The 23,588-nt window shown below is 45.4% G+C and overlaps 1 protein-coding gene across 2 annotated transcripts in view; it reads left to right on the forward strand.

Annotated features, from left to right (window-relative positions):
* PEX14 (peroxisomal biogenesis factor 14) overlaps nucleotides 1–23,588 on the forward strand; it is a 146,781-nt gene that overhangs the window by 105,669 nt on the left and 17,524 nt on the right. For both annotated transcript variants that reach the window (XM_045482142.1, XM_045482143.1), the window contains exon 4: nucleotides 12,960–13,088. In XM_045482142.1, the coding sequence (XP_045338098.1) occupies nucleotides 12,960–13,088 (129 nt within the window). The remainder of the gene's footprint in view (nucleotides 1–12,959; nucleotides 13,089–23,588) is intronic.

The raw sequence follows: 23,588 nt of genomic DNA on the forward strand, positions 1-23,588 counted from the left end.
CTACAAGCCAATGGAGGGGAAAGCTGAATTAAAAACTTGGCAAGAAGAGAAAAGAGGGCATTAAACAGATCAAAAGGAAAACAAATTGTGAGATGAAAGAGATAAACCCCCAAATTTCAGTGTTCACGTTAAATGTAAATAGACTACTCCATTAAAAGCAAAGTTTGTCAAGGTTAGATTAAAAAACAAAACAAAACAAAACAAAACCTAAACCCCATCCAGGGCTGCTTACATCAAACATACCTCTAATAAAAAGGCACACAGGATTAAGAGTAAAATGATGGAAAAAGGGACTGTGCAAACACTAACCAAAAGAAACCAAGTACTAATACCAGACAAGATAGACTTAAAAGTGGAGTGAGAAATAAGGAAATTTCAGAATGATCAGTCACATTTCTAATTATGTATAACCAAATAACATAGCTTCACTGTACAGGAAACAGAATGGGCAGACCTGAAGGGAGAACTGGACAAATCTGCTCTTACCATGGAAAGTTCCAAAACGTCTTTCTTAGGAACTTATAGAACAGACAACAATCAAGTTTCTAACAACACAATGAACAAACTTACCACACACACACTGTGTATCTGCACATGTGTGTATATGACACTGTACCCAATAAAGACACGAAATATGCAAAAATTTCAGCCTCACTAGTCATCAAGGAAATGCAAATTAAAGTCCAAATGACGTAATCACTTCCCACCCACCAGAATGGCTAAAATGGAAAAAACTGAATCTGGTGTTGGATGCAGAACAACTAGAATTCTGCACTCCTGCTGTGAGTGTGAATTGGCCTGACTACTTTGGAAACTTGACGGTGTCTGTTCATCTGAAATATGCACACCCCATATAATCCAGCAGTTTGCCGCCAAAGTATATGTGTAAAAATGTGATTAGCACCACTCTGGAACAGACGGATAAATCGTGCTTCATTCTTGTCCCGCGTGAGAGTACTATACAGCAGTCAAAGTGAATGAACCGTGGCTACGAGCACCAGCAGAGGCACCTTGCAGAAGCATAATGTTGAGCAAAAGAAGCCCATTGTGAAAGAATGCTTTCTATATTATTCCATTTATGTAAAGTTCAAAAATAAGCAAATTTCATCCGTGGTGCGAGAAGTTAAGTGGTGACTGGGAAGGATGCGTGAGGGCTGCTCCTGGAGGCTGTTGTATTACCTTTTTTTTTTTTTTTTTTAACCTGGATGGTAGCTACATGGATTTTTTCACTGTGTGAAAATACATCAAGCTGTAAGCTTAAAATGTGCTTGCTTTTCTGTACGTATATTGAATGCCAACACAAGTTTACTTAAGACTACAATGAGGCCATTCTTCTACCTTTCAGGATGACAAAGAAAAAGCTTGATAGCATCATGCAGGCAGAGTTGTGGGAAACACATGTAGACTGGTGGGAAGTAAGTGGAAACCACCTCTAAAGGAGAGTTAGGCAATGTTGATCAAAATCAAAACTACTTGCAGGGACAACTTGCACATGTTTGAATGGCACATGCAAGGACTTGTTTTGGGGCTTGTAATGTATGTGCAATAGGGGACAAGTTAAATAAGTTACGGTACGTCCATGAAATAGAATGCCTTATAGCCACTAAATAGAATGAGGAAGCACTACAGATACTAATAAGGAATACTCTCTAAGATGTCTTAGTTAAAAATAGCAACTTGTAGAATAGTAAATACTATTCCATATATACCATGCTATTATTTGTACAATATGGATATATATATGTATGTATATATATATATATATGCACACACACATACACTAATATATAAAAAGTGTATTATATGGGTATAAAAAAGCACTTTCATACGTTCATAGACTGTGTCTAGGAGGCATCTAAGAACCTGGTAGCAGTGGTCGTCTCTGGAAGATCTAACTGGATGGCCAGGTGGCAGGAGTGGGAGGGGGACAGCCTTTCACTGCATACCCTTTGGTATCTTGGGAATACAGAATTTAACTATGGGAATATATCTGTCAAGTGTTAATTTTTTTTTTTTTCTTTTTTTTTTTTTTTTTTTTTTTTCAACGTTTATTTATTTTTGGGACAGAGAGAGACAGAGCATGAACGGGGGAGGGGCAGAGAGAGAGGGAGACACAGAATCGGAAACAGGCTCCAGGCTCCGAGCCATCAGCCCAGAGCCCGACGCGGGGCTCGAACTCACGGACCGCGAGATCGTGACCTGGCTGAAGTCGGACGCTTAACCGACTGCGCCACCCAGGCGCCCCAAAGTGTTAATTTTTAAAACAATTGAATACCTTTCCCTTAGAAAGGTGTTTTGCAGGATACCGTTGTGTTGCTCCTCAGTAAGTCTGGTACAGCCACATTTTTCTTCACATTGAAACAGATCTTTGGTTTAACACCAGATGACATGGTTGGCTTTGCAGAAGGGTGCCAAGATGTATGGGGGGGGGGGTTCCCGTGTCAGGGTGCACAGACTGCAGGGTGTGTGGGAATGCACTGATGAGCAGACAGCAAATTCAAGCCTCCTGTGTCATGCCCGCTTGTAAACACAACACTCCTTGAATGGAATGGTAGGCCCCTCCCTGCGGCTTCTAGTGTAATTTTCCTTCTCTCTTTTCTTCTGAACATGTATAAGTTGAATTCAGATTAAGTTAAAAATGATGCAACTCTCCTGCTTCCTTTTGTTCTTTTTTTTTTAAATGTAATTAAGATCAAGGTATGAATATAACATCTGCTTTTTATGTCTTAATGTATCAGAAGCATTTTCCCATGCCATCAGAAATTGTTCATGAAAATGTACACAGTCGAATAACAGCACGTAACTGAAATGTGTCCTAATTTGTCTGCTCAGCCCTCTTCACACATTTATGTTGTTCAAATGTTTTGCTCTTCTTTTTTTTTTTTTTTAATTTTTTTAACGTTTACTTATTATTTTTTTTTTTTTTAATTTTTTTTTTTTCAACGTTTATCCATTTTTGGGACAGAGAGAGACAGAGCATGAACGGGGGAGGGGCAGAGAGAGAGGGAGACACAGAATCGGAAACAGGCTCCAGGCTCTGAGCCATCAGCCCAGAGCCCGACGCGGGGCTCGAACTCACGGACCGCGAGATCGTGACCTGGCTGAAGTCGGACGCTTAACCGACTGCGCCACCCAGGCGCCCCAACGTTTACTTATTTTTGAGAGACGGACAGAACACGAGTGAGGGGCAGGGAGAGAGAGGGAAACACAGAATCCAAAGCAGGTTCCAGGCTCTGAACTATCAGCACAGAGCTTGACATGGGGCTCAAACCCACAAGCCATGAGATGACCTGAGTCAAAGTCGGACGCTCAACCGACTGAGCCACCCAGGCGCCCCAAATATTTGTTCTTCTTAAAAATATGGTGAGGAACCATTTTTGTACGTTAGTCTCATACTACATTATTTCATTATTTCTGAGAAGTTCAATTGTTGAGTCAAGAGGCTGTGAACATTTTGAAATACTCTTGAGACAGAGTGCTGAATTGTCTTCTAGAAGCTTCTCAGTTTGCACTTCTAGCTTTGGGTATTCTCATGCAAAAAACGTCGTTTTTATTTTGAAAGAATTCAATCTTAACAACTTTACCAACGCATCTGAATGATATGCCAGAAGTCAGGGGCGGGATATCAGTATTTCCTCTGAACATGAACAGAGATGTGGAATGCTTCCCCCCGTGTTGTCTGGAATCCTGCCTGTCCCCACCCGCAGGCACCGGGACCAGAGATAGACTGCTTTACTGTCTCTGTAGCTCAGCTTCCTTACCTGTAAATTGGGAGCCAAAGGGGGCTCCCCTGCCACCTCTGGCCGCATGGGTTACACACCACACGGGCCCACGAGGTCCACGGACACGTGGTGATGTGGAGTCCCAGAGTCACGCATCTCGGCAGCCCTGCTCAGGAGGACTAGTTTTGGGGTTCAAAGAGTTAAATATATACAAAGCTCCAAAAATTACTCTTTGACAGTTGGGTTTAAAACATTTTGGCCGTTATGTCTAGGTGGAGAGTGAAAATGTGAATGATTTTTAAATTCTCTCTGTGCTTTGTTTTCCATATTTTCAGCAGTTGAAGTGCTATTTTTACTGTCAGTAGATAGATATGCCTATACATTACGGATCTTATGTTCGTATATTAGACAGTATTACATGTATTATATTATAGGTAGAAGACAGACAAAATGCCCTTTCAACATAAGCAATTGGTGGGGAGGAGGTCTTCCTTAGGGAGGCTGCCATTTAACCAGGTAAGGAAGGTGAGGTCTTGGCTCTCACATTGCCTGGCAAAATAAGCACTCAAATATTTATGGATTTGGTTGAGTTCTAAATATTTATCTCTACGCTAGTAATGTTGACTATAGCAACCAATACCAGATTCATTTGAGCTACCCAAATAGGTGGTGACAAAATAATTTATGTACTGTAGTGACCTATTAGGACATAGCATGTTTTAATGTATTAATATCAGGTTAATATGAGGACTTAAAAAACATCTGATAGCTGCATGGTAATTGAAAACTTTAGGAAGTTGAATGCCAAACAATAAGCCTTCTGATCTTATACTTAAGATTCAGGATGTTAAAGAAAACCCCAAATGAACCGGCATCACAGTCTAGCTGGGTGACTGAGGAGTGCGTCTCGATATATTGAGCTCTTGTGCCAGCGTTTTCCTTAAGGAACAAAAATCTCCCCCTTGATTTGGGTCCCACAGTAGAGTTGTTTCCCAAATCAGTAACATATGAAACAGCGTATGGCTGTCCCTGCCATCCCAAAGCAAATGTTTGTTTTGTTGCAGTGATGGAAACATTTCCATTGGTGAAGCAAATATTTAGAGCTGAAAGAAACATTTGGGCGGCCAGGATGTGTCAAAATAGAACAGATGCCTGCCTTTTAAAAACACACATTTAAAAAAAAAAAAAGAAAGAAAGAAAGAAAGAAAGAAAGAAAGAAAGAAAGCAAGCCACCTTGTACTTGGCTGCTGTGGTTATAGCCACAATGGGTTAAACAAGAAATTAGAAAATGTGGATATCATTCTAATCCCAGTTTCTGGGCACATCTCTGTACCTTTTTGTGTCTTGGTTTTGCTCTTCGTGAAAATGAGGATAGCCATTTTAAGTGATTTTGCTCAGGATTCAGGGTTTCCCCCCTCCAGATACTCTCTTTGTTCTTAAAAAGTAATCATCCCTTTTGAATCAGAAATATATTCACATGGAATACATTTCATAAGGATAGACAGTGAACAAAGTGCCTTCAGTCTCCGTCCCCAGCTACCAGTCCCCTCCCTGTTTGTAACCAGTATTTCCTGTGTCCTCTCTATTTTATGCATGTACACACAACTAAGTAGAAGTGTTTGTGTGTGTGTGTACGTTGTGTGTGTGTGTGTGTTTTGTTTTGTTTGCACATAGAAGCTCTGTATATCCTTCACGTTTTCACCCTGGGCTCCATATATATTCTTTTTGTTTTTCTTCTTTTTTTGAGGCGATTGATTGATTCTAAGAGTTTGCTTAGTAAAAATGTGCTAGCTGTGTCCGATAGTAGAGAGGAGCAGGCTCGTTCCCTGCTCATGCTTGACCCTGCCCCCCCCACCCCCCCACCCCCCACTCCCGAACATGGCGCTGAGAATCTGGTTCTGCCTCTGGGGCTCACCATGGGCTGTGGGTAAGTCAGTCACTGTCCCTCTCCAAGTCCTTTTCTCTTGATTTTTACAACAGAAGGAAAGGGAAAGAATAAGAATAGGAGATAGACCAGATGAGCTCTAACTTTTCTCTCAGATCTGAATTTCTTGGTTTGGCTGTCAAAGGTGATTTTTTTTTTTTTTTTTTTAAACACACTTCACTGCTTCTTCTAAAACAGGAGCAGGATTCCAGCAAGTATCGTTGAAAACGTTTATTAATTTGGCTTTTCTGCATATGCACAAACATACCTTTGGCTTACCTGGCCCTTGGCATTCAGGTAGCTGTGATTCCTGATTATCACACCCTTTGGTCCTTAAAGATACTGCTCCTTCCCCAGGACTTGTTCAGTGCACCGTGGGAGGGCCGACTTCTCAGCCTGTTGCCAAGGACCTACTGGCTCAGACACTGCTGTCCATGACAGCCGGCAACAATATTTGCAATGCTGTTAATCCTTCGGAATTGATGATCAAATAACAAAATCAACTCCTCTTTGTTTTTGTTTTTAATTTAGCAGAGAGGGATTAAAAGGGGAGGAAAAAAAACACCCTTTAGACTATAGATCTAAAAATAGACGTCACGGATGCTGATTGGAAACCCTCCCAGTCTTTCATATGAGAGATCTCAATTTGTGTTACACAGAGGGGCAGCTCACTTCTGTCTTGTTCACCAGTTATACTACTCCCCAGAGAAGCCCAATAAATTTTATAGGGAAGTTTCCTCCTTATGCGGAAGGAGCTAAGCTCAGTGACTGGTGTGGCTGAAGTAATTTAGGGCTCCAAGGGAGTACAGTACGTCTGGCTTGTGGAACACCGTATCCGAAGCAAACGTACAAAACCCGGTCATCTCGGTCTTTGATACTGCAGAGCTCTGGATCCCGTGGCCCCAGCCTGTCTGATTTGGGAGGGAACTGCTCCCCCCAACTTGCATTTCATTCACCGCCCAGACGGTCCTTCTGCGTGCTCTATTGGTAGTGACAGCAGAGCTCGCCGCTGCTGTGTGCTGGCGTTCTCACCACTAACCGTCTGAAACCTCCAAACTTGGACTTGGCTGAGTTTTTACGTCTCTCGTCTGCCTCTCTGAGACGCAGAGATCCTCTCCCACTGCCATCTCTCTTCAGACTTCCAGTGGAGCCGGGCTGCCCGGTTCCTCAGTCTTGAAGCTAACCGTGCAATACGTTTTGCACTGGCTTTTTACTCAGTGATTTATACTCGGAGACGTGGCTGGGTGATATCCAGTGTCCTTTTGTCTTTGTGTTTATTTTTCTTGCACATTTAATGTATTTAAAGGATATATTGTCTTTATGGTTCACTGGGATAAGGAGGGGGTGGGTGCAAGTTTTAATGAGAGGTCCCCGGCTCCCTGTGTTGAGATGAGAATTACATTCTCCATAAGATATCTTTCTTTCTTCCCTTAGGTGGCAGGAGGCAGTGTTTTGCTGCTTTTTGAAATAGCATTTCTACCTAACGATTTTTAGAAGGGTACTGAGAGGACGTTCAATTTCAGGACATCATCAGCAACTTTTCTCCTGTTGTCTGAACTTTCCTCATTTAAGGAGACAGGGAAGTCTCATGTCTTGTTCCTGAATTTCCGTATCAGTATCAGGATGGTGGGAACCAGCCCTACCATCAGATCAATTTTTATAAAAACTGTTTCATTCGGGGCTGATGATGTTTGCAACTAGTTTTCTCAAAAACTGTTTCCACTGCGTGGGAATAGTTAATCAGTAGAGGAGAAAGCACTTGGCTTATTTGCTTAATATTTTAACCAAGTGAATTAGACAGGTTGGGGGGCTGGGGGAGGGGATAAGAAAGTGGGTGGGGGAAGCCCCATAAACAAGGTGATATATAATATTTTTTTTGTTCTCCTTTTAAATAAATACCGATCAGCTTTATGTTCAGAGACAATAGGAGCCGTTGGCTTAAATTTGCAGTTTACTGTATTTATGGCTGTAATATCAAGGTGCTGCCGTCGTAATTTCATGCCCCAATGAGAAGAGCAAGGTCGAAGCAAATGCTTCCATCGGCATCTGCTAACACACTAACTCATAAACAAGGCCCGGCTGGATCAGGTGGCACGGAATAATACAGGCTAATGAAATACAGCACAGCTTTCCATTACTGTTAGTTTTTACAGTGTCGTCATTACGTGTAATTTATGTTTAAAAAATTCAATTTTATACAAGGCACTGGGAAATAGGGGTCTACAGGTCATCCAACGACTTTTAGAGGCTCTGAGAGTCCTTATTGTACTCTACTGTTCCAACAAAATGTTAATAAAATAAAATAAAAATACTTTTTTCCCCCCTTTCCCCTCCCCTAGCCTTTTCTGAGAGAGTTGATTTTTCTTTTAATTTGGGGAGTATTTTTAGCCAGCTGTCTTCTCTGCCTCATCTCCTCTCAGAGTGTGTGTGTGCATGGGGAGATAACTAGTTGTGTTCTCAGAGAGGTGACCCCCGCACGGTCTCCGCGCGTCCCAGATGAATCACCCGAGTCCTACACACGGAGGGACTGTGATGGGGGAGGCAGATGGCCAGAGTGGCCAGCCCACAACCGCCACCCTGCGTCGCTGGCCCTCTGGCCCTGTTCCCTGATCCCAGTCAGACTTGACATTTTTATTATAAAACTCGGGCCAGGCTGGAAGGTGCCGTTGGGTGTTCATTACCTTGCTCATTTCCAAACTATTCCTAGCCCTGCTGTCCCGGTTGTTGTTTGACCTAAAAGACGCAGACAGTGCTGCTGTCTGCTGTCATCTGTCTTTCTGCTTCACCTGCACAGGGCCAGGCCCCGTGGCAGTGCTCAGCGGTCACTGAGGACAACATTGAGGTGACTTATTCTGAGAAGCCCTTGCACAGCCAGTCCCGCAGGAAAAAGGCAGCTCTTCCCAGTGCCCAGTTTTGTCTGAGTCCCTGCAAAAGGACCCGCAGCAGCGGCTCCCAGCCAGTAGGCTGCGGCTCCCAGAGTCAACGGTTTGGTTTTGTTTGCATTTTAACCGAAACCTTTAGAAAAAGAAAACAAATCGGGTCTGTCTTCTCGGGGATACAAATAAGCAGGTGTGGCCGCCCCGAGGCCGTTCACTTCAGCTGCTGCAGCAGTAACATGGGGCTTTATCAATCAATAGCTTGTAGCTTGCTCGCTGAGTTCTTTTAAAAGAATCCCACCCTGGAGAAAGTGTTGGAAAAGAAATCTTTGACCCGCCTTCTGCACCAGAGCAGCAGCCGCCTCCTCGGGAAGGGCGCTGGTTCTGAAAGTAGATTCCAGAGAAGAGAAAGAACAGGAAGTCCACCCCGATTCCGATGCCCGGTGCGCACGACCTTCACCTGCACCATCAGAACTGAGAGCTCTTGGTTTGGCCCGCCAGGCAGCGGTGGTCTTACGGGTGAAATGGCACTGCCTGCCAGAGGGAGGCGCCTGGCCTCCCGCTCACTTGGGACGGGTGCCCTCGCCCCGTTCTCTTCCTCTTGGCTAAAGCGAGCTCAGTGGATGGAATCACTGAGCGGGACTTTCTTAGTTTTACTCTCTATCAGCAATACATTTTAATTGTCACAGACCAGGGCTGATCGCTCTTGGAATTGGCAAGTGGCGGGGGTGAAGTTACTGAAAGCATCTAAATGCAAAAGGCTGGTGATATCAGAGGATGCAAATTGACACCCCAACTAAGGAAGATTTTCGGCTTTATTGAAACTGGCTAATTCTCCCAAAGGCAGCAGCTAACGGAAGACTTGAGGCAGCTAGGGGAGGGGAGGAGTTTGCCTGCCACAGGACGGTGACACCCTTCACCCCCCGTGTCTGCTCTGCTCAGCCCTTGCTCGGGTCCCTCTGCGGTTAGATTATTCCTTGCAGATAGCAATCAACTGGAAGGAAGTGTGTGTGTCTAATTTGCATGAGATTATTTAAAACAACAACAAAAAAAAAAGGTCTGCATTAGTCAGGGTGATGGTAAACAACGCAAAGAGATGCCTTTTATAATATAGCCAGTGCCTCAGCGTTCACAGGCAAATATAATTCACTTCCAATTGGCGGTTTCCTTTATTATTCCTTTTAACCTTTTGGATTCTGCAAGGTCTCCATCTAAGCTCTCTGCCGTTTGTCTCGTGGGGGTGGGTGGGAACCTGGATGTCCTGTCCTCTGCCCCAGTCCCTCTTCCCTGAAGTCAGGGTTGTTTCAGCACCAGGAGCCCATGACTGGGTAGGTAAGTGTTGTGTCCTGAAAGAGATGCCCGCCCCCCCCCCTTCCTGCCGAGGCTCATTCCTGCGAATGAATTACCTGAGTATACAGAGTCCTGAACCTGGTCTGTCCTCCCCACTGGGGCTGGGGCACTCAGAGGGAGAGGACACCAAGAGAGGCACAGGCACCAGTCTGTGTGAGGGCTTAGGATTTATTGGGAGTTAGACTATTAGAATGAGGCAGGGACCTTCGACCCTTGTCCCTCTGGGGTCGTTCAAAAAGTTGTGTAGGTGTCATTTGCAGATAGGATCCAGGCGTCGGCTTCCCGTGTTGTTGTGGCATAGCCCCAAAACACCATTCCTCGGCTCTTACCTGAGGCTGAGCTGCCAGCATGAGGGTGAGAAAGACCATCTAGTGCTTCTCTCAACCTCTCACAAGCTTGAAGACTTAGGACGGAATTTGGAATTTCGGAGCCTACCCTGTGTTGTTTCTGTGCTGGGGGCGGGGGGGGGGGCGGGCGAGAGGTCTCCAAAGCCTTGGTCTGTCAGCAGGCAGCACCACGCCCTAACTGGTATGATCAGAGGCATGTTTTCACCTTGCTTGGGTCTTAGTTGTTGTTTTTTATCTGTTAAATGAATGCAATGGATGGGATAATGGTCCAGCTCTGAAATTATATTATTCAGTGAGATCATGAAAATGCTGATTTTTTTTTTTTTTTACAAGAAGAAAAGTGATTCATTTTATGTAACTAAATCAAAGTCCCGGCCCTCCGGAGGATTAGGGATATCAGAATTCCAGCCAATGTAAATTTAGAGCATCAAATGATAAGGTCTCTGAAAAACAAGAGCTCGGAAGGAAGTGCTGATGCCCTTTAACCGCAGCCTCACTGGTGGGCTCGGCTGCAATAATGCAAGGAACATGTTTTATTAGGAAAAGAGGCTCCGTAAAAGCCCGGGGCCAGAGGGCAGGACAGTGGGCAGGGAGTGCTGTCCCTTTAACCAGCTGCAGCTCTCGGGGCCGCAGCACAGCCCGTGACTTACTGTAGATTTCCCCAGCGCTAAACATTATCGTACTTGTTTATATTTGAAAGAGCCAGAAGGGAAAATGAGAATGCAACTCAATGCTCCTTTTGGGAAAATTATCCTCATTTGCAGCCAGTGGCTGACAAGGCACACGAACCACCAGGTTTATGAAATTCCGTAGTGTCCCAGTGACCATCAGCCCGTGCTGACGCCGCACGTGCACGCACTTCTCCAAGCAAGCGGCTGATGATGAGCTGGTTAGAGTGGGCCTTTCCTGCTGGAACCCTGGAAGGGTTCCCCTCCCTCTCTGGAGGTTGACTGGCAGGCACTCTCAGGCTGGATGGAGCCCGAGAAGCACACGCTCAGGGTTCAGGGGTTTTCCTTCTGTCCTGCCCTTTTCTCTCGGGAGGCCTTGGGAGCAAGCTGGGCCATTTGGGAGGAGGAACGTCCCGTATAGCCCCCACATACTCAGAGGTAGCTTTTGTATCTGAAAGCGCTCAGCGCCAGCCTTTTCATCTGCCACGTCAGTCTGTTGAGAGCGGGGTGCGCCGGGGGCCACCCCAGCAGCGTTCAGGCTTCACAGCACGGTAGCCTTGCCCACCACTGGCTGGCTCCTCTGTGTGCGGAGGGGGAAGGGGCAGAGCTGCAGTTTTAAATGGGGACAGCCCTCAACCGCTCAGCATAGGGAGGGGAACAAAGGGTCTGGGGCCGTTCAGAGTAGTTCAGGCCTTCTCCCTGACCACTTGCGTAGGGCCTGAAAAGTTGGAGAGGCGCTCGGCCAACTGCAGGCCCGTGAGGTGTGGGGCAGCGCTGTGCTTCGGAGCATTAATGTGCCCCATCTATTAGCCCCTCGGCACGGAGCATGCGGCACCAGGCTCTGGAAGATGCTGATCCTCTGAAGCTCCTTGTACTTGATGCACCCCCAGGGGCAGATACACCATGATGTGGCCTCTAATGGAGAGCTGCCGACCAGATGGGGAAAAGCTCTCGGCTCTCGTTTCAGAGCCTTATGTGGCAGCCGCACTGGATCCTGGGATTCCTGGAGCAGCACCGGCCGGCCAGAGTGGTCTTCGTGGGCTGGCCGTGACCTCCCCGCCGCTGCTCCCGCTCTTGGCGGCCCCAGCACTTTCGTACCCCCTGTAGCCACTTCTCGGGCCCGGCCCGCAGGGAAGTTTCTCTCACGCCTGTGCGCCACACTCCGTTCCTCTGCTCCGGGTTGGTTGGCACCCTCGTCCTCTTCCCCCAGAGCCGGCGGCCCCCGTCAGCCTCAGCCGTGTGTGCCCGCGGGAAATGGGGTCCCCGCGGTGCCGCCCGCCCCGGCCTTGTATTCTTCCACGGGCAGATCCTCTCCCCACGCCGTAGCCACTGCAGATGGCGCCCTGCTATTCCCTGCCGTCCGTCCCGAGCGCAGTGTGCTTCAGTGTCAGGAGGATTAAAACAAAGGGAAGCAGAAAAGCTAGCCAAAGGCGGTACAGGCAGCCTCTGCTAGGCTGGGGCAATAACCATCTGAAAGTTTGGGCCTGGCCTTGTTTTGATCTGTTTTCTTGTTTTATTTTCTTCTTTACATTCTATATCCCATTCATACTAATCACAGTCAGTCCTGATTTTTCTTTTTATTTCTGCATTTGTCATAAAATAAAGCAAATTATTCCCGTCTTCGGAAACGATCGAGACTAATTAGTCGTCTCACCCAATAATTAGTTTTTTGTTTCCCTGTCTGTTTTCATGCATTATTGTTAGTTTTTTCCCCTCTTTTTTTAACACCATTACAGATTAAAATGAGCCACATTTGCAGTTGATGGTATCTGTTTTCGGGGGAAGAATGGAGAATTGCAGTACGGAGCGACTTCAGAAGCAGCAATAAACTCAAGGATAAATTAAGGAAATTGAATGAGCCACATTTGGAAGCAGTGTTGAGGCTAATATTCTGTCGCTTAAGGTTAAATTGCAACCGGGAGAGGTTCCGGAGAATCCGAAATCGGGGAGGAAACTTACCACGATGCTAGGCAGTCTGTGGCTCTAGGGGTCGTTTCTCAATGAAGATTTCGTTGCGGCCATGGACAGTGGCAAAAGGTATTCACCTGCAATTATGTCCTCTTCTCCCCCAGGGCTGACAGATGAAGAGATCGATTTGGCTTTCCAGCAGTCGGGCACGGCTGCCGAAGAGCCTCCGTCCTTGGGGCCGGGCACACAGGTGGTTCCTGTCCAGCCCCCTCACCTCATTTCTCAGCCGTACAGTAAGTCACCCGCTCAAACGCCTGCTGTAACCTTGATTGGGGTTGAGGATTCCGGCCACAGAGCAGGGCTTCCACCTCCCAGACTCTGCAAGCGTAGAGCCCGGGATGAGGAGATGGCTCTTGGTTTTTTCCAAAAGAACGTGACACACCCAGATCCCCTCCTAGACAAACTTTTAAATATGTGACAAGGGTGTAAGCAGAGACAAGGGACCAGAATAAATGAGTTTATCGTGTTGTTTCATATATTTGGGTTACAAGCAAGAATCTGTAGAAGTATTTCTTGGTTCTGTTTCCAGTTTCTTACATCACGCGTTTGCCCGTCACTCTTCCACGAATAAGAACATGAACGTCTGATTCATGACTGCATTCTCGTTTGCTCACTGAAATAACTTCTCTCCTAATTTTATTTTTTAAAGTTAGTATTAGTAGTTCAAGGCGGTGTCTCCCACCCACCCCCCTTCTCCTCTTCCTTCCTTCCTTCCTTCCTTCCTTCCTTCCTTCCTTCTTTCCTCCCTTCCTCCCTCCCTTCCTCCCTCCCTTCCTCGTCCTGGCTACACCATGTATATTTATGCGTTGACAGTCTGTTAGAGAATTTCTGATTAAAAGTAAAGGTCCTTTTTGAATGTAGCTTTTAATTGTTATATGAGAACATGACCCATGTTGTTTTTAAGTGAAGCTGTTTTAGGAATAAAGGTTCCTCAAACTAGTAATGAGTGTCCAAACCTTCAAAAATACAGCCAGAACCCCTTCTTTAAATCACTTATAAAAAGTCTAAAAATGGTTAAAATTGACTTCAGAGTGATGGAAAATAGCTCCAGTTTCGTGTCTTCAACGTAACTCAGCCTTGGATCTGTTGTCTTTCAAGACGCCTTTTCTATAATTGTCTTCATTTTAATTGTCTATCTCAGAAGTTTTAGTTTTTCAAAACATGTTAATTTAAAACAGTGCCTATCAGAGTTTGAAAGGCCTAGCTTTAAATGCCAGGCTTGATTGGACCCTTACCACGTGGTCTGGAGCTACCTTCCGGCTCTTGCTTTGCTGTCCTCCTCACTGGCCCCGGCATCACAGGGGCCGGGGCGTCACAAACCTCACTTAGATCTGCCCTTTCTTTTGCTTTCTGGGTGAGGCTGAATGGGTGAGGCCAAGTAGCACGCTGTCAGTTTCACCTCATCCGTGGTCACCTTGTCCAGCGGAGCACCGGTGTCACGTGACCTCTGGGACCAGAGAAATGGTGCTCAGCGGTGAGCCTTGTATTGGAGCTTCTGAGTCAGTAGCAACTACTTGTCAGCCTGGGACTCACTTCTCCTTCCTGGCCAGTATTCTTTCCAATCTATCATGTTTGTCTTGGGTCACTAAACATGTTCTCCGTGTTTCCTTTTAACCAAAGGCCAGCTCTCCACACTTTTTCTTTGGTTGTGTCCCTGGGCCCAGCCATTTAATGGCATTTGTTGAGGACAGGCAGTGGCAGCTGGGGTGTAGAATTTTCTAAGACGCACATCTGTTCTATTCCAGCTGTTTTCTCCATGCTTAAAACCAAGCAGGTCTCTCAGCTACTTGGAAACTTCTTGCTCAGAACAGATTCTTCTGGTTGGTCAGAGAGTCGGCCTGAAACATCGTGCATGTGCCTACTTTTGGTAGACACAGAGGGTCATTTACACTGTTGGTCTTTCTGAAAGAAGCGAAAGAAAGAGCTGGGGAGGGGCAGGACTGTCATTTAAGTTATTCTTCTGTCCAGGTCTCTCTGAGAAAAAGCATTACATGTTTAGGTATTTAGGTAGGAGTATTTTTAAGAGACTCCCAGCCCTAAAAATAAAATACATCTTCTTAGAGACAGACTCCTTCCTGCTTTGACGCTAGTGTAAAAACAATGGCAATGGCAATTTTTAAATCCCTGAAGTTTCTACTCGTCACTGCTGAGCTTCATCCCTCTGGTACTGCCGCACCCGCTCCTTTCAGCTCCGGGGGTGACTCTACCTCTACACTTCTGTACTTTTGCCAAGAGGTGTCAAAACTGCTCAAAAAAAAAAAAAAAAAAAAAAAAAAAAAAAAAAAAAGCTTGATTTTGATTAATATAGAGAAACAAGACTTTGCCTGACTGATAATAAAACTGATAAATGACATTTGAATTACTTGTAGCGGTAATTTATTACATAAAATATCTTTTATTTGACATGCGATTAGTTGCTGGAAGCATCACTCAATCTGACTAGTTTAAACATGCTCTAAAATGAACCCCAGTAAAAACCAGGGCTGTCTGCTGCTGGCGTTATGAAATATACTAATCCTGGAGTGAGGAAAAAATCTGACTTTAAATATTTAAATGATTAATTGGGTTTATATATTTTTTTTACCTTTCTAACCCCCTTAATTACAAGCAAACTCAGGGGAGTTTCTGAACTAGGTGTGCAATCTGCATGCTTATCACTGAGGCATTGTCTGCGTCCCGGGAGGGATTTATGGCCTCCACTCGTGTGTTCCTGCCCATTTTACATCCAGAGCCCTTGCCTTCCCATGTCTTGGCTCTTTAAGGACAGACATTCCATCTCTGAACCCAAGCCTAGAAAATGGGATTCTCTGGGCACAGCCCCAGATGCTCACGCCTCGGGGAAGGGTAGCTTTTTCAAGACCACCTCCGGGAGCCCACTGCTCTTGGATGATCACCTCTGGTCTTGCCGGCCCTTCTGCTTCATGGCACATGTCCCACTCGGTGCCTCTTTTGGTGTCTCGGCTCTTTGGTGAATGTGGTTGACCTTGAGATGGTAGTCAATGGCCTGTGTGTCAGCAAAGAGAACTTGGACACCTGCCGGCATGGTACCGGGTCAATCCATCCGCATTTATTAAGCACCTATCGTATACTCAGTACACTATCGTCAGAGATACAAAACGTGATCCTTCAAGATCCTGTAGGTTCTCTGGGAGAGAGAAGATAAACTCTTAAGAAAAGATAATAGTATAAGACATTGTGATTTAATGCCAAAATTAATTACACAGACAAGAAATTTTGTAAGAATACAGAAAAGAGAAAAATTACTGTGGGCTAGAGAAGTCAGAGAAGGCTTTGTGAAAGCAGTAGGAGGCTGACACCGAGGGAAACTCGGTGTCACCTGGTGTGAGAATAAACCCGTGTTGTCAGGGCTGAAAGGAAAGTCGGGCAGAGCTCAGGAAAAGTCAGGCTGGGATTCGAGAGGAAATCTGACGTTCTCTGCTTCTCGTGTTGCTTTTCTTTTTGTTCGATGTTGAATCGGGAATCAGTATGTGTGGACATCTGTGGGGCCTGCCCAGGCCCAAACATAAAGTTCTGCTGAATGCTCGACTTATTGGTTTGTTCCAGGCTGATTTTTCTTCTTTCCTCCCAAAGAAACAAGAAGCAAGGTAGCTTTGAGAGTTAGGCAGGGCCAGCATAAGTTTTGTAGGGTCATATGTTTTTCCCAGGCTTAAATATTTTTCCTCACTGTCTTTGGTAACCAATTTAGGTCTTTCACAGATGGACCTATAGCTTCAGTTAGGGTGTAAATGTGTGAGTGATGAAAGGCTTTGACACTTCGATTAGAAATCCTGAGAGTGCATGGTCTTAGTTTGCTTCTTCATAGACCTGTCTAGTAGCTATACTTACCCTCGATTATCTTCATTCAGTGAGCAAGCACTTTTTACTGTATTCCTGCCATGGGCCAGGCACTGTGCTAGACCCCGGGGATGAAAAGATTAATAAGGCCTAACTGCTGTCTCCTGTGTTTCCTGTCCAGCCAGAGAGGCAGTTAAGCAAAGAGCCTCTGAGGTAGATCCGGGTGAGGCCAGTGGCACAGACGAGGCAAAGGGGCACTTCATAGAACAGGGGAGGATGCTTCGCTGGGTGTGAAGGGCCTGGGGGAGGGGTGATTGGTTCATTGACCAACCAAGATGGACGAGAGCATCCAGGCTAAGGCAAAGGCGTGTGGACATGAAGCCGTGTGATGTCCAGTGGCCGGAGCCTGGGATGGCAGTGCCAGAAGAGAGGCCTGGTGTGGGAGGTGGCAGCCAGGTCATCACCCTCACGGAGGAACAGCCAAGAGCACACTGAGTATTTCTCTTCAAGATGCATCATCGGATTATTTTTGAGGCTGTATTACCTGTTTGACGATACTGTTCTTAGACTAATATTAAAACCATTTGTATCATCTGAGAAGATGCTGCATGGGGAGCTAGGGGAGACATTCTGGGAGTGTGCTGGATGAGGCGGCGGTCCACATGCTCTGCCTGTGGCTCTTCCCCTCTTCTTTGCCTGGCCAGCTCGTTGCTGTTCTTTGGGATTGGGGTCCGCTGCCAGCCCCTCTAGGGACTCTTTCAGATGCCTCCATTCCAGTGGGATGGAGGTTCCCCTTGGCCTGCTCAGCCCTGCTCACTTTAATGTTTATTCCCTGTCTTTTCTATTAAATCATGAGTTCCTTGGATTAGAGGCAGGTTGTTTGTTTTTGTTTGGTTGTGTTTTGTTTTTTTAATCTATTACCCAAGGCTGTGACTTAGCAGGTGCTCTAGAAGTGCTTGTTGAGTGGATAGATGGTGGTGGAAATGTGCCCGAGAATTAAAAGGCTGTCTTGTGTTACCATCAGCTGGGAGGAGCTTCCCGGGGAACCAGCGAATGGGACCTTCTGTGTGCTCGGCTGTGCAGGCCGTGGGAGCAGAGGACGGGCCTCGCCTTCAGGAGGCCACGTAACCACTTAGAGGGAATACCAGTGCTTGGGAAAGGACAGTAAAGACTAACCCATGCCATCTTGCTTGGGGTGAATGGTGAGAGCTTTCGGAATTTCTGAAGACACATCTCACTTTTTGCTTATATAGAAGTTATTGGTTTGTGTATTGAAGAAAACATTTCTCTAACTTTTAGGAAATTACATTTTTCTTCTTTTGTCCAAGTGACTGGTTTAGAATAGCAGCTTTTCAGGAGTGAGCACCCCGTCCGTTCTGTTTGCTTTGTGCCACACCCTAGTGGAGCCGTGTGGGTGCCACATAAATGCCATTTGTAGATACCGAGGAGGGCCAGTGTCCCAGGCAGGAACCAAGTGAAGAGATCCATTCCCTAGGTTTTTTCGGCCAGTGAAGGTGTCTTTGGTGTTGGTGGTAGGTAGGATTATATCTTTGCTCACAGTGCACTGTGTTCATTTTATAAGATTCCTCAACAAATAACAGAAAACCCAAAATAAGAGTGACCCAAACGAAACAGAAGAGTATTTCTCAGTTATGGTCATGTAAGTAGCCGAGACTCTCTGCTCTGCATCTCTGACACCTGGCTGGCATCTCTGTCTCTGTCTTGTGTTCCAGCGTGACTTCCCCAACTCCCACCCTCCCATCTGCTGTCCAGCCAGCAAGAGTGAGGAGAAGGAGAGTAAAGGACCCACCTCTTGGAAATTGCCCCCATCATTTTCACTTCCTGCCCACTGGCGGGAACTCGGTCACATGGCCACACCTGCCTGCACAGGAGGCTGAGAAATGCAGTCCTTGTCCTGGTGGGCCACGTTCCCAGCTTTTCGTATCTCACAGAAAGTCTGAGTTAGAATGAACACTGACATCAGGATGACGGTTACCTCTGGGTGCAGAGGAGCGCACGGCTAGTTGCAGTGGTATTTGGAAAGCTTTAGCTGGTAAAGTCGGTGGGTTTAGGATTGCTGATTTTATTATTACACTTCATAACATATATATGTTATATTGTTCTGTATGTATCATAACTTACCAGAGGGCATTTTTAAAAGTTGAATTTGAACTAAAAATCGAACCACCCTATGATCTAGCGATTGTACTACTAGGTATTTACCCACAGGATACAAAAATGCAGACATGCACCCCAATGTTTATAGCAGCGCTATCAACAATAGTCAAACAATGGAGAGAGCCCAAATGTCCATCGACTGATGAGTGGATAAAGATGTAGATAACACATAACGGAATATTACTCAGCCATCAAAAAGAATGAAACATTGCCATTTGCAATGACGTGGTTGGAGCTAGAGTGTATTATGCTAAGCGAAATAAGTCCATCAGGAAAAGACAAATAGCATATGATTTCACTCACATGTGGAATTGAAGAAACAAAACGGGTGAACATATGGAAAGGGGGGGAAGAGAAGAGAGGGAAACAAACCACAAGAGACTTTTAATGATAGAGAACAAACTGAAAACTGATGGAAGGAGGTAGGTGGGAGATGGGCGAAGTGAGTGATGGATATTAAGGAGGGCACTTGATGGGGCACTTGGGTGGTTTAGTCAGTTAAGTGTCTGACTCTTGGTTTTGGCTCAGGTCATGATCTCACGAGTTTGTGAGATCGAGCCCTGCATCTGGCTCTGTGCTGGTGGCTCATAGCCTGCTTGGGATTCTCCGCGCACCCCCCCCCCCCCCCCGCTCTCTCTGCTTCTCCCCCACTAGTGCTTGCACTCTCAAAAAATAAATAAACTTAAAAAAAGAAAGGGGCACTTGTGATGAGCGCTGGGTGTTGTATGTAAGTGACAAATCACTGAATTCTGCTCCTTAAACCGATATCGCACTGTATGTTAACGAACTAGAATTTGAATTAAAAAAAATTTTTTTTTTTTAAAGTTGAATTTGAATTCTCAGGTCTTGCTTTTCCCTTTGGTCTCAGCTGCTAACTGAGCAGAGAGAGAACGCAGAGCCCCCGCTGCTGGGTCTGGTTCTCAATCACTGTTGGCTCCCTCCAGCTCCACTCCTCGTTTTAAAAATTCTAACAACTTCTTTTTCTAAATCAGCTTTATTGAGGTATCATTTACCTAAAATAAAATGCACTTACTTGTACAATGCGACTTTTGGCAGGCATACACTGTGGGCATCACCACATTGTAGAACATTTGCAATGCCCCAGAAGGTTCCCGTGTGCCCTGTTCCCAGCCAGTCCGACTCTGGGGCATCCCTCGGTCTGCCTTCCATTGCTTCTGATGAGATTTTTTTTTTCCCCCTAATCCTTCAGTACACACTCTCTTGTCTGGTCTTCCCCTCAGCATAATGTTTTTGAGCTCTATCCAAGTCACTGTGCATATCAGGGCTTATTTCCTTCTTATTACTGAGTGGTATTCCATGGTGTAGGGGCATCTCAGTTTGTCCATCCACCAGCGGATGGGCTCTGGGCTGTTTCCAGTTCTGAGCTATTACCCTTAAAGCTCTTATGAATGTTTGGGTGCGAGTCTGTATGTTTCTGTAGCTCTTGGATAAATGCCTAGGAGTAGAGTTGCTGGGTTATATGGTAAGTGGATGTCTGTCTCCATACGAAACCGCCAAACTGGTTTTCAAAGTTCACGCCCCCATCAGCAGTGAGAGATGCAGTGGCTGAGTATGGGCGCTAGCAGTTGGTATTCTGGGTCTTTTTAAAGTCCGCCATTTTAATGTGTATATAGTGGTATCCCACAGTGGTTCGAGTTTACATTTCTGGGATGGCTAATCCTGCTGAGCATCTTTTTACGTGCATATCGTCCATTTGCATGCCTTCCTTTTTGAAGTGGCCCTTGCCATCTTTTGCCTCTTTAATTGTCTTCTTGAGTTGGAAGAGTTCTTTATGTCTTCCGGATTCGCATGCTTTGTCAGATGTGTGTGGTGTTTGTATTTCCTCCCAAAGTGGCTAGCCTTTTCTTTTCCTTTAGGTTGCCTTTTAAAAAAGATTTTAAATTTGGTGCCATCTATTTATCTTTTTTTTTTTTTTTCTTTACAGTTTATGGTTTTGATGTCCTGTCTGTGAAGACTTTACTTTTCCCCCAAGGTTGGAGAGGTTTTCTCCTAGAGGTTTATAGTGTATGCTTTAACGTCAAGATCTGTGATTCATTTTTAGTTAATTTTTATGTATGGTAAATGTGAAAGTCAAGGTTCATTTTTGCCTGCATGGATATCCAGTTGTGCCAGCACCATATGGACAAAAGATTATCCTATTCCCATTGAGTTATTTGTCCTTCTATCAAAAATCAATTGTTTAGGGGCACCTGGGTGGCTCAGTTGGTTAAGCCTCCGAGTTCAGCTCAGGTCACGATCTCACGGTTTGTGGGTTCAAGCCCCATGTTGGGTGGGCCCTGTGCTAACAGCTCAGAGCCTGGAGCCTGCTTGGGATTCTGTGTCTCCCTCTCTCTCTGTCCCTCCCCTGCTCGTGCTCTGTCTCTGTCTCTCAAAATGTGAATTAATGTTAAAAAAAAAATCAATTGTTTATATATGCATGGGTCTGTTTCTATACTCTTTTTTTTTTTTTTAATTTTTTTTTTTTTCCAACGTTTATTCATTTTTGGGACAGAGAGAGACAGAGCATGAACGGGGGAGGGGCAGAGAGAGAGGGAGACACAGAATCGGAAACAGGCTCCAGGCTCTGAGCCATCAGTCCAGAGCCTGATGCGGGGCTCAAACTCACGGACCGCGAGATCGTGACCTGGCTGAAGTCGGACGCCCAACCGACTGCGCCACCCAGGCGCCCCTCTATACTCTTTTTTAAAAAAAAATTAAGTTTATGTTTTGAGAGAGAGAGAGCAGGCAAGGGGCATAGAGAGAGGGAGACAGAGGATCTGAAGCAGGCTCTGTGCTGTCATCGCAGAGCCTGATGCGGGGCTTGATTGAACTCATAAACCGTGAGATCATAACCTGAGCTGAAGTTGGACACTTACCTGACTGAGCCACCCAGGCATTCTAAAAAAAAAATTTCTTTTTTTAAACAAGCTACTGGAGTATATTCTACGTATTATAACACTCACCCATTTCAAATGTACAGTTCCTGACTTCTGGTAACTTAAAGAGTGATGCACTCATAGTCTGTGTTGGAGCACTTTCATTCTTCCCCATCAGATTCTTTGGGCCCCTTTACTGATAACCTCCCCTCTTGCCCCAGGCAAGCACTAATCTGCTTTCTGTCCCTTTCCTGGATGTTTCGGGTAAATGGAATCTTGCAATATACGGTCCCTTGTGCCTGCCTTTCGCTCAGTTAGCACAGTATTTTTGGAGCTCTTCTATGGGGCAGCAGGTAGCAGGACTTCCTTTTTATTGCTGAAGAGTGCACCCGTTGTATGGACGTACCATCTTATGTCTGTGGGTTCACCAGTTGATGGATGACTGTCTCCAGTGTGGCCTAAAGTGAATCGTACTGCTAAGAGCATTTGTGTGCAAGTCTGATGTGGACGTATGTTTTCATTCCTCTTGGGTCGACCTCTAGGAGTTGAATCACTAGGTCATATGGCGGTTTTAGATTTCTGGATTTCTATTAATTTTTCTCTTAGACAGCTTTTTAAGAAATGCTTATTTATTACTTTTGAGTGACAGAGAAAGAGAGAAGGCACCCAAGAGTGGGGGAGGGGCAGAGAAAGAGGGAGACAAGAGGATCTGAAGTGGGCTTTGTGCTGACAGCAGACAGCCTGATGGGGGGCTCGAACGCACGAACCCAAGACCATGACCTGAGCCCAAGTTAGATGCTTAACCTGAGCCACCTAGGCGCCCCTGGGCAGCTTTTGTTGAAGTATAATTTATACACAGTAAGATTAATCAATTTTAGGTGTACAGTTTAATGAATTGTACAAATTGTAATTCACTTAACTCCTGTAACCAACACTACAGCCACAATATAGAAAATGTCCATGACCCCAGAAAGTTTCTTTGTGCTCTTTGCATCTGTCCCCTCCCCAACTTTAGTTTCCTTTCAACCAGCAATCTATTCTGGGTTACTAAAGTTCTTACCTTTCAGAAATTTTCATGTAAATGGTATCATGTAGCATGTAATCTTTTGTGTCTGGTTTCTTTACCCTAACTTGATGCTTTGAGACTGATCCATGTAGAGATACATCTACCTGTCAAGTTATACACAAACACACACAAACACACACACAAATACACATGTTTCTGTGACACATCCCCCCCCCCCCCATATTCCTTTAAAAATATAAAACCCATTCTGAACTCACAGCTGAATAAAAGCAGGCTGAGTGGGGCTTAGCCAAGCGGGCATAGTTTGCTAACTCCTGTTACCCTGTGCTCTGGATCTCCCACAATTTGTTTATCTGTCGACCGTCGATAGTTGTTTGGGTTTCCAGTTTGGAGCTATTACGAATAATGCCACCATGAACATTCGTGTGCTAGTAGAAGCCTTTGTGTGCCTGTGTGCTTCCTTCTCTCTTCGTCTTATACCTGGAAGTGGATTGCCTTAGCCACACGTGGTGTGTGTGTTTGACTTTGTAAGAAACTATAAAACTCTTTCACCAAGTGGTTGTGCCATTTGTCATTCCCATCAGCAGAGCGGGGGAGGGGGGGTTTCAGTTTCTCCACATCCTGGTCTGCACTTGATAGTCTCAGTTTTTAGGTTTAGCCATATATGAACGTGTATGTGATAGGATTTCATTGTACTTGTCATTTGTATCTCCCTGATGACTGATGATATTTTCACGTGCTTATTGGCCATTCTTACATCTTTCATGGAGTATCTCTTCTAGTCTTCTGCTCACACTTTTTTCTAAAAAAAGTGTCTTTTCGTTGTTGAGTTGTATAGATACAGCTCTTTATCAAAT

Source organism: Leopardus geoffroyi, chromosome C1 (assembly GCF_018350155.1).
Source record: "Leopardus geoffroyi isolate Oge1 chromosome C1, O.geoffroyi_Oge1_pat1.0, whole genome shotgun sequence".
Taxonomy (NCBI): Eukaryota; Metazoa; Chordata; class Mammalia; order Carnivora; family Felidae; genus Leopardus; species Leopardus geoffroyi.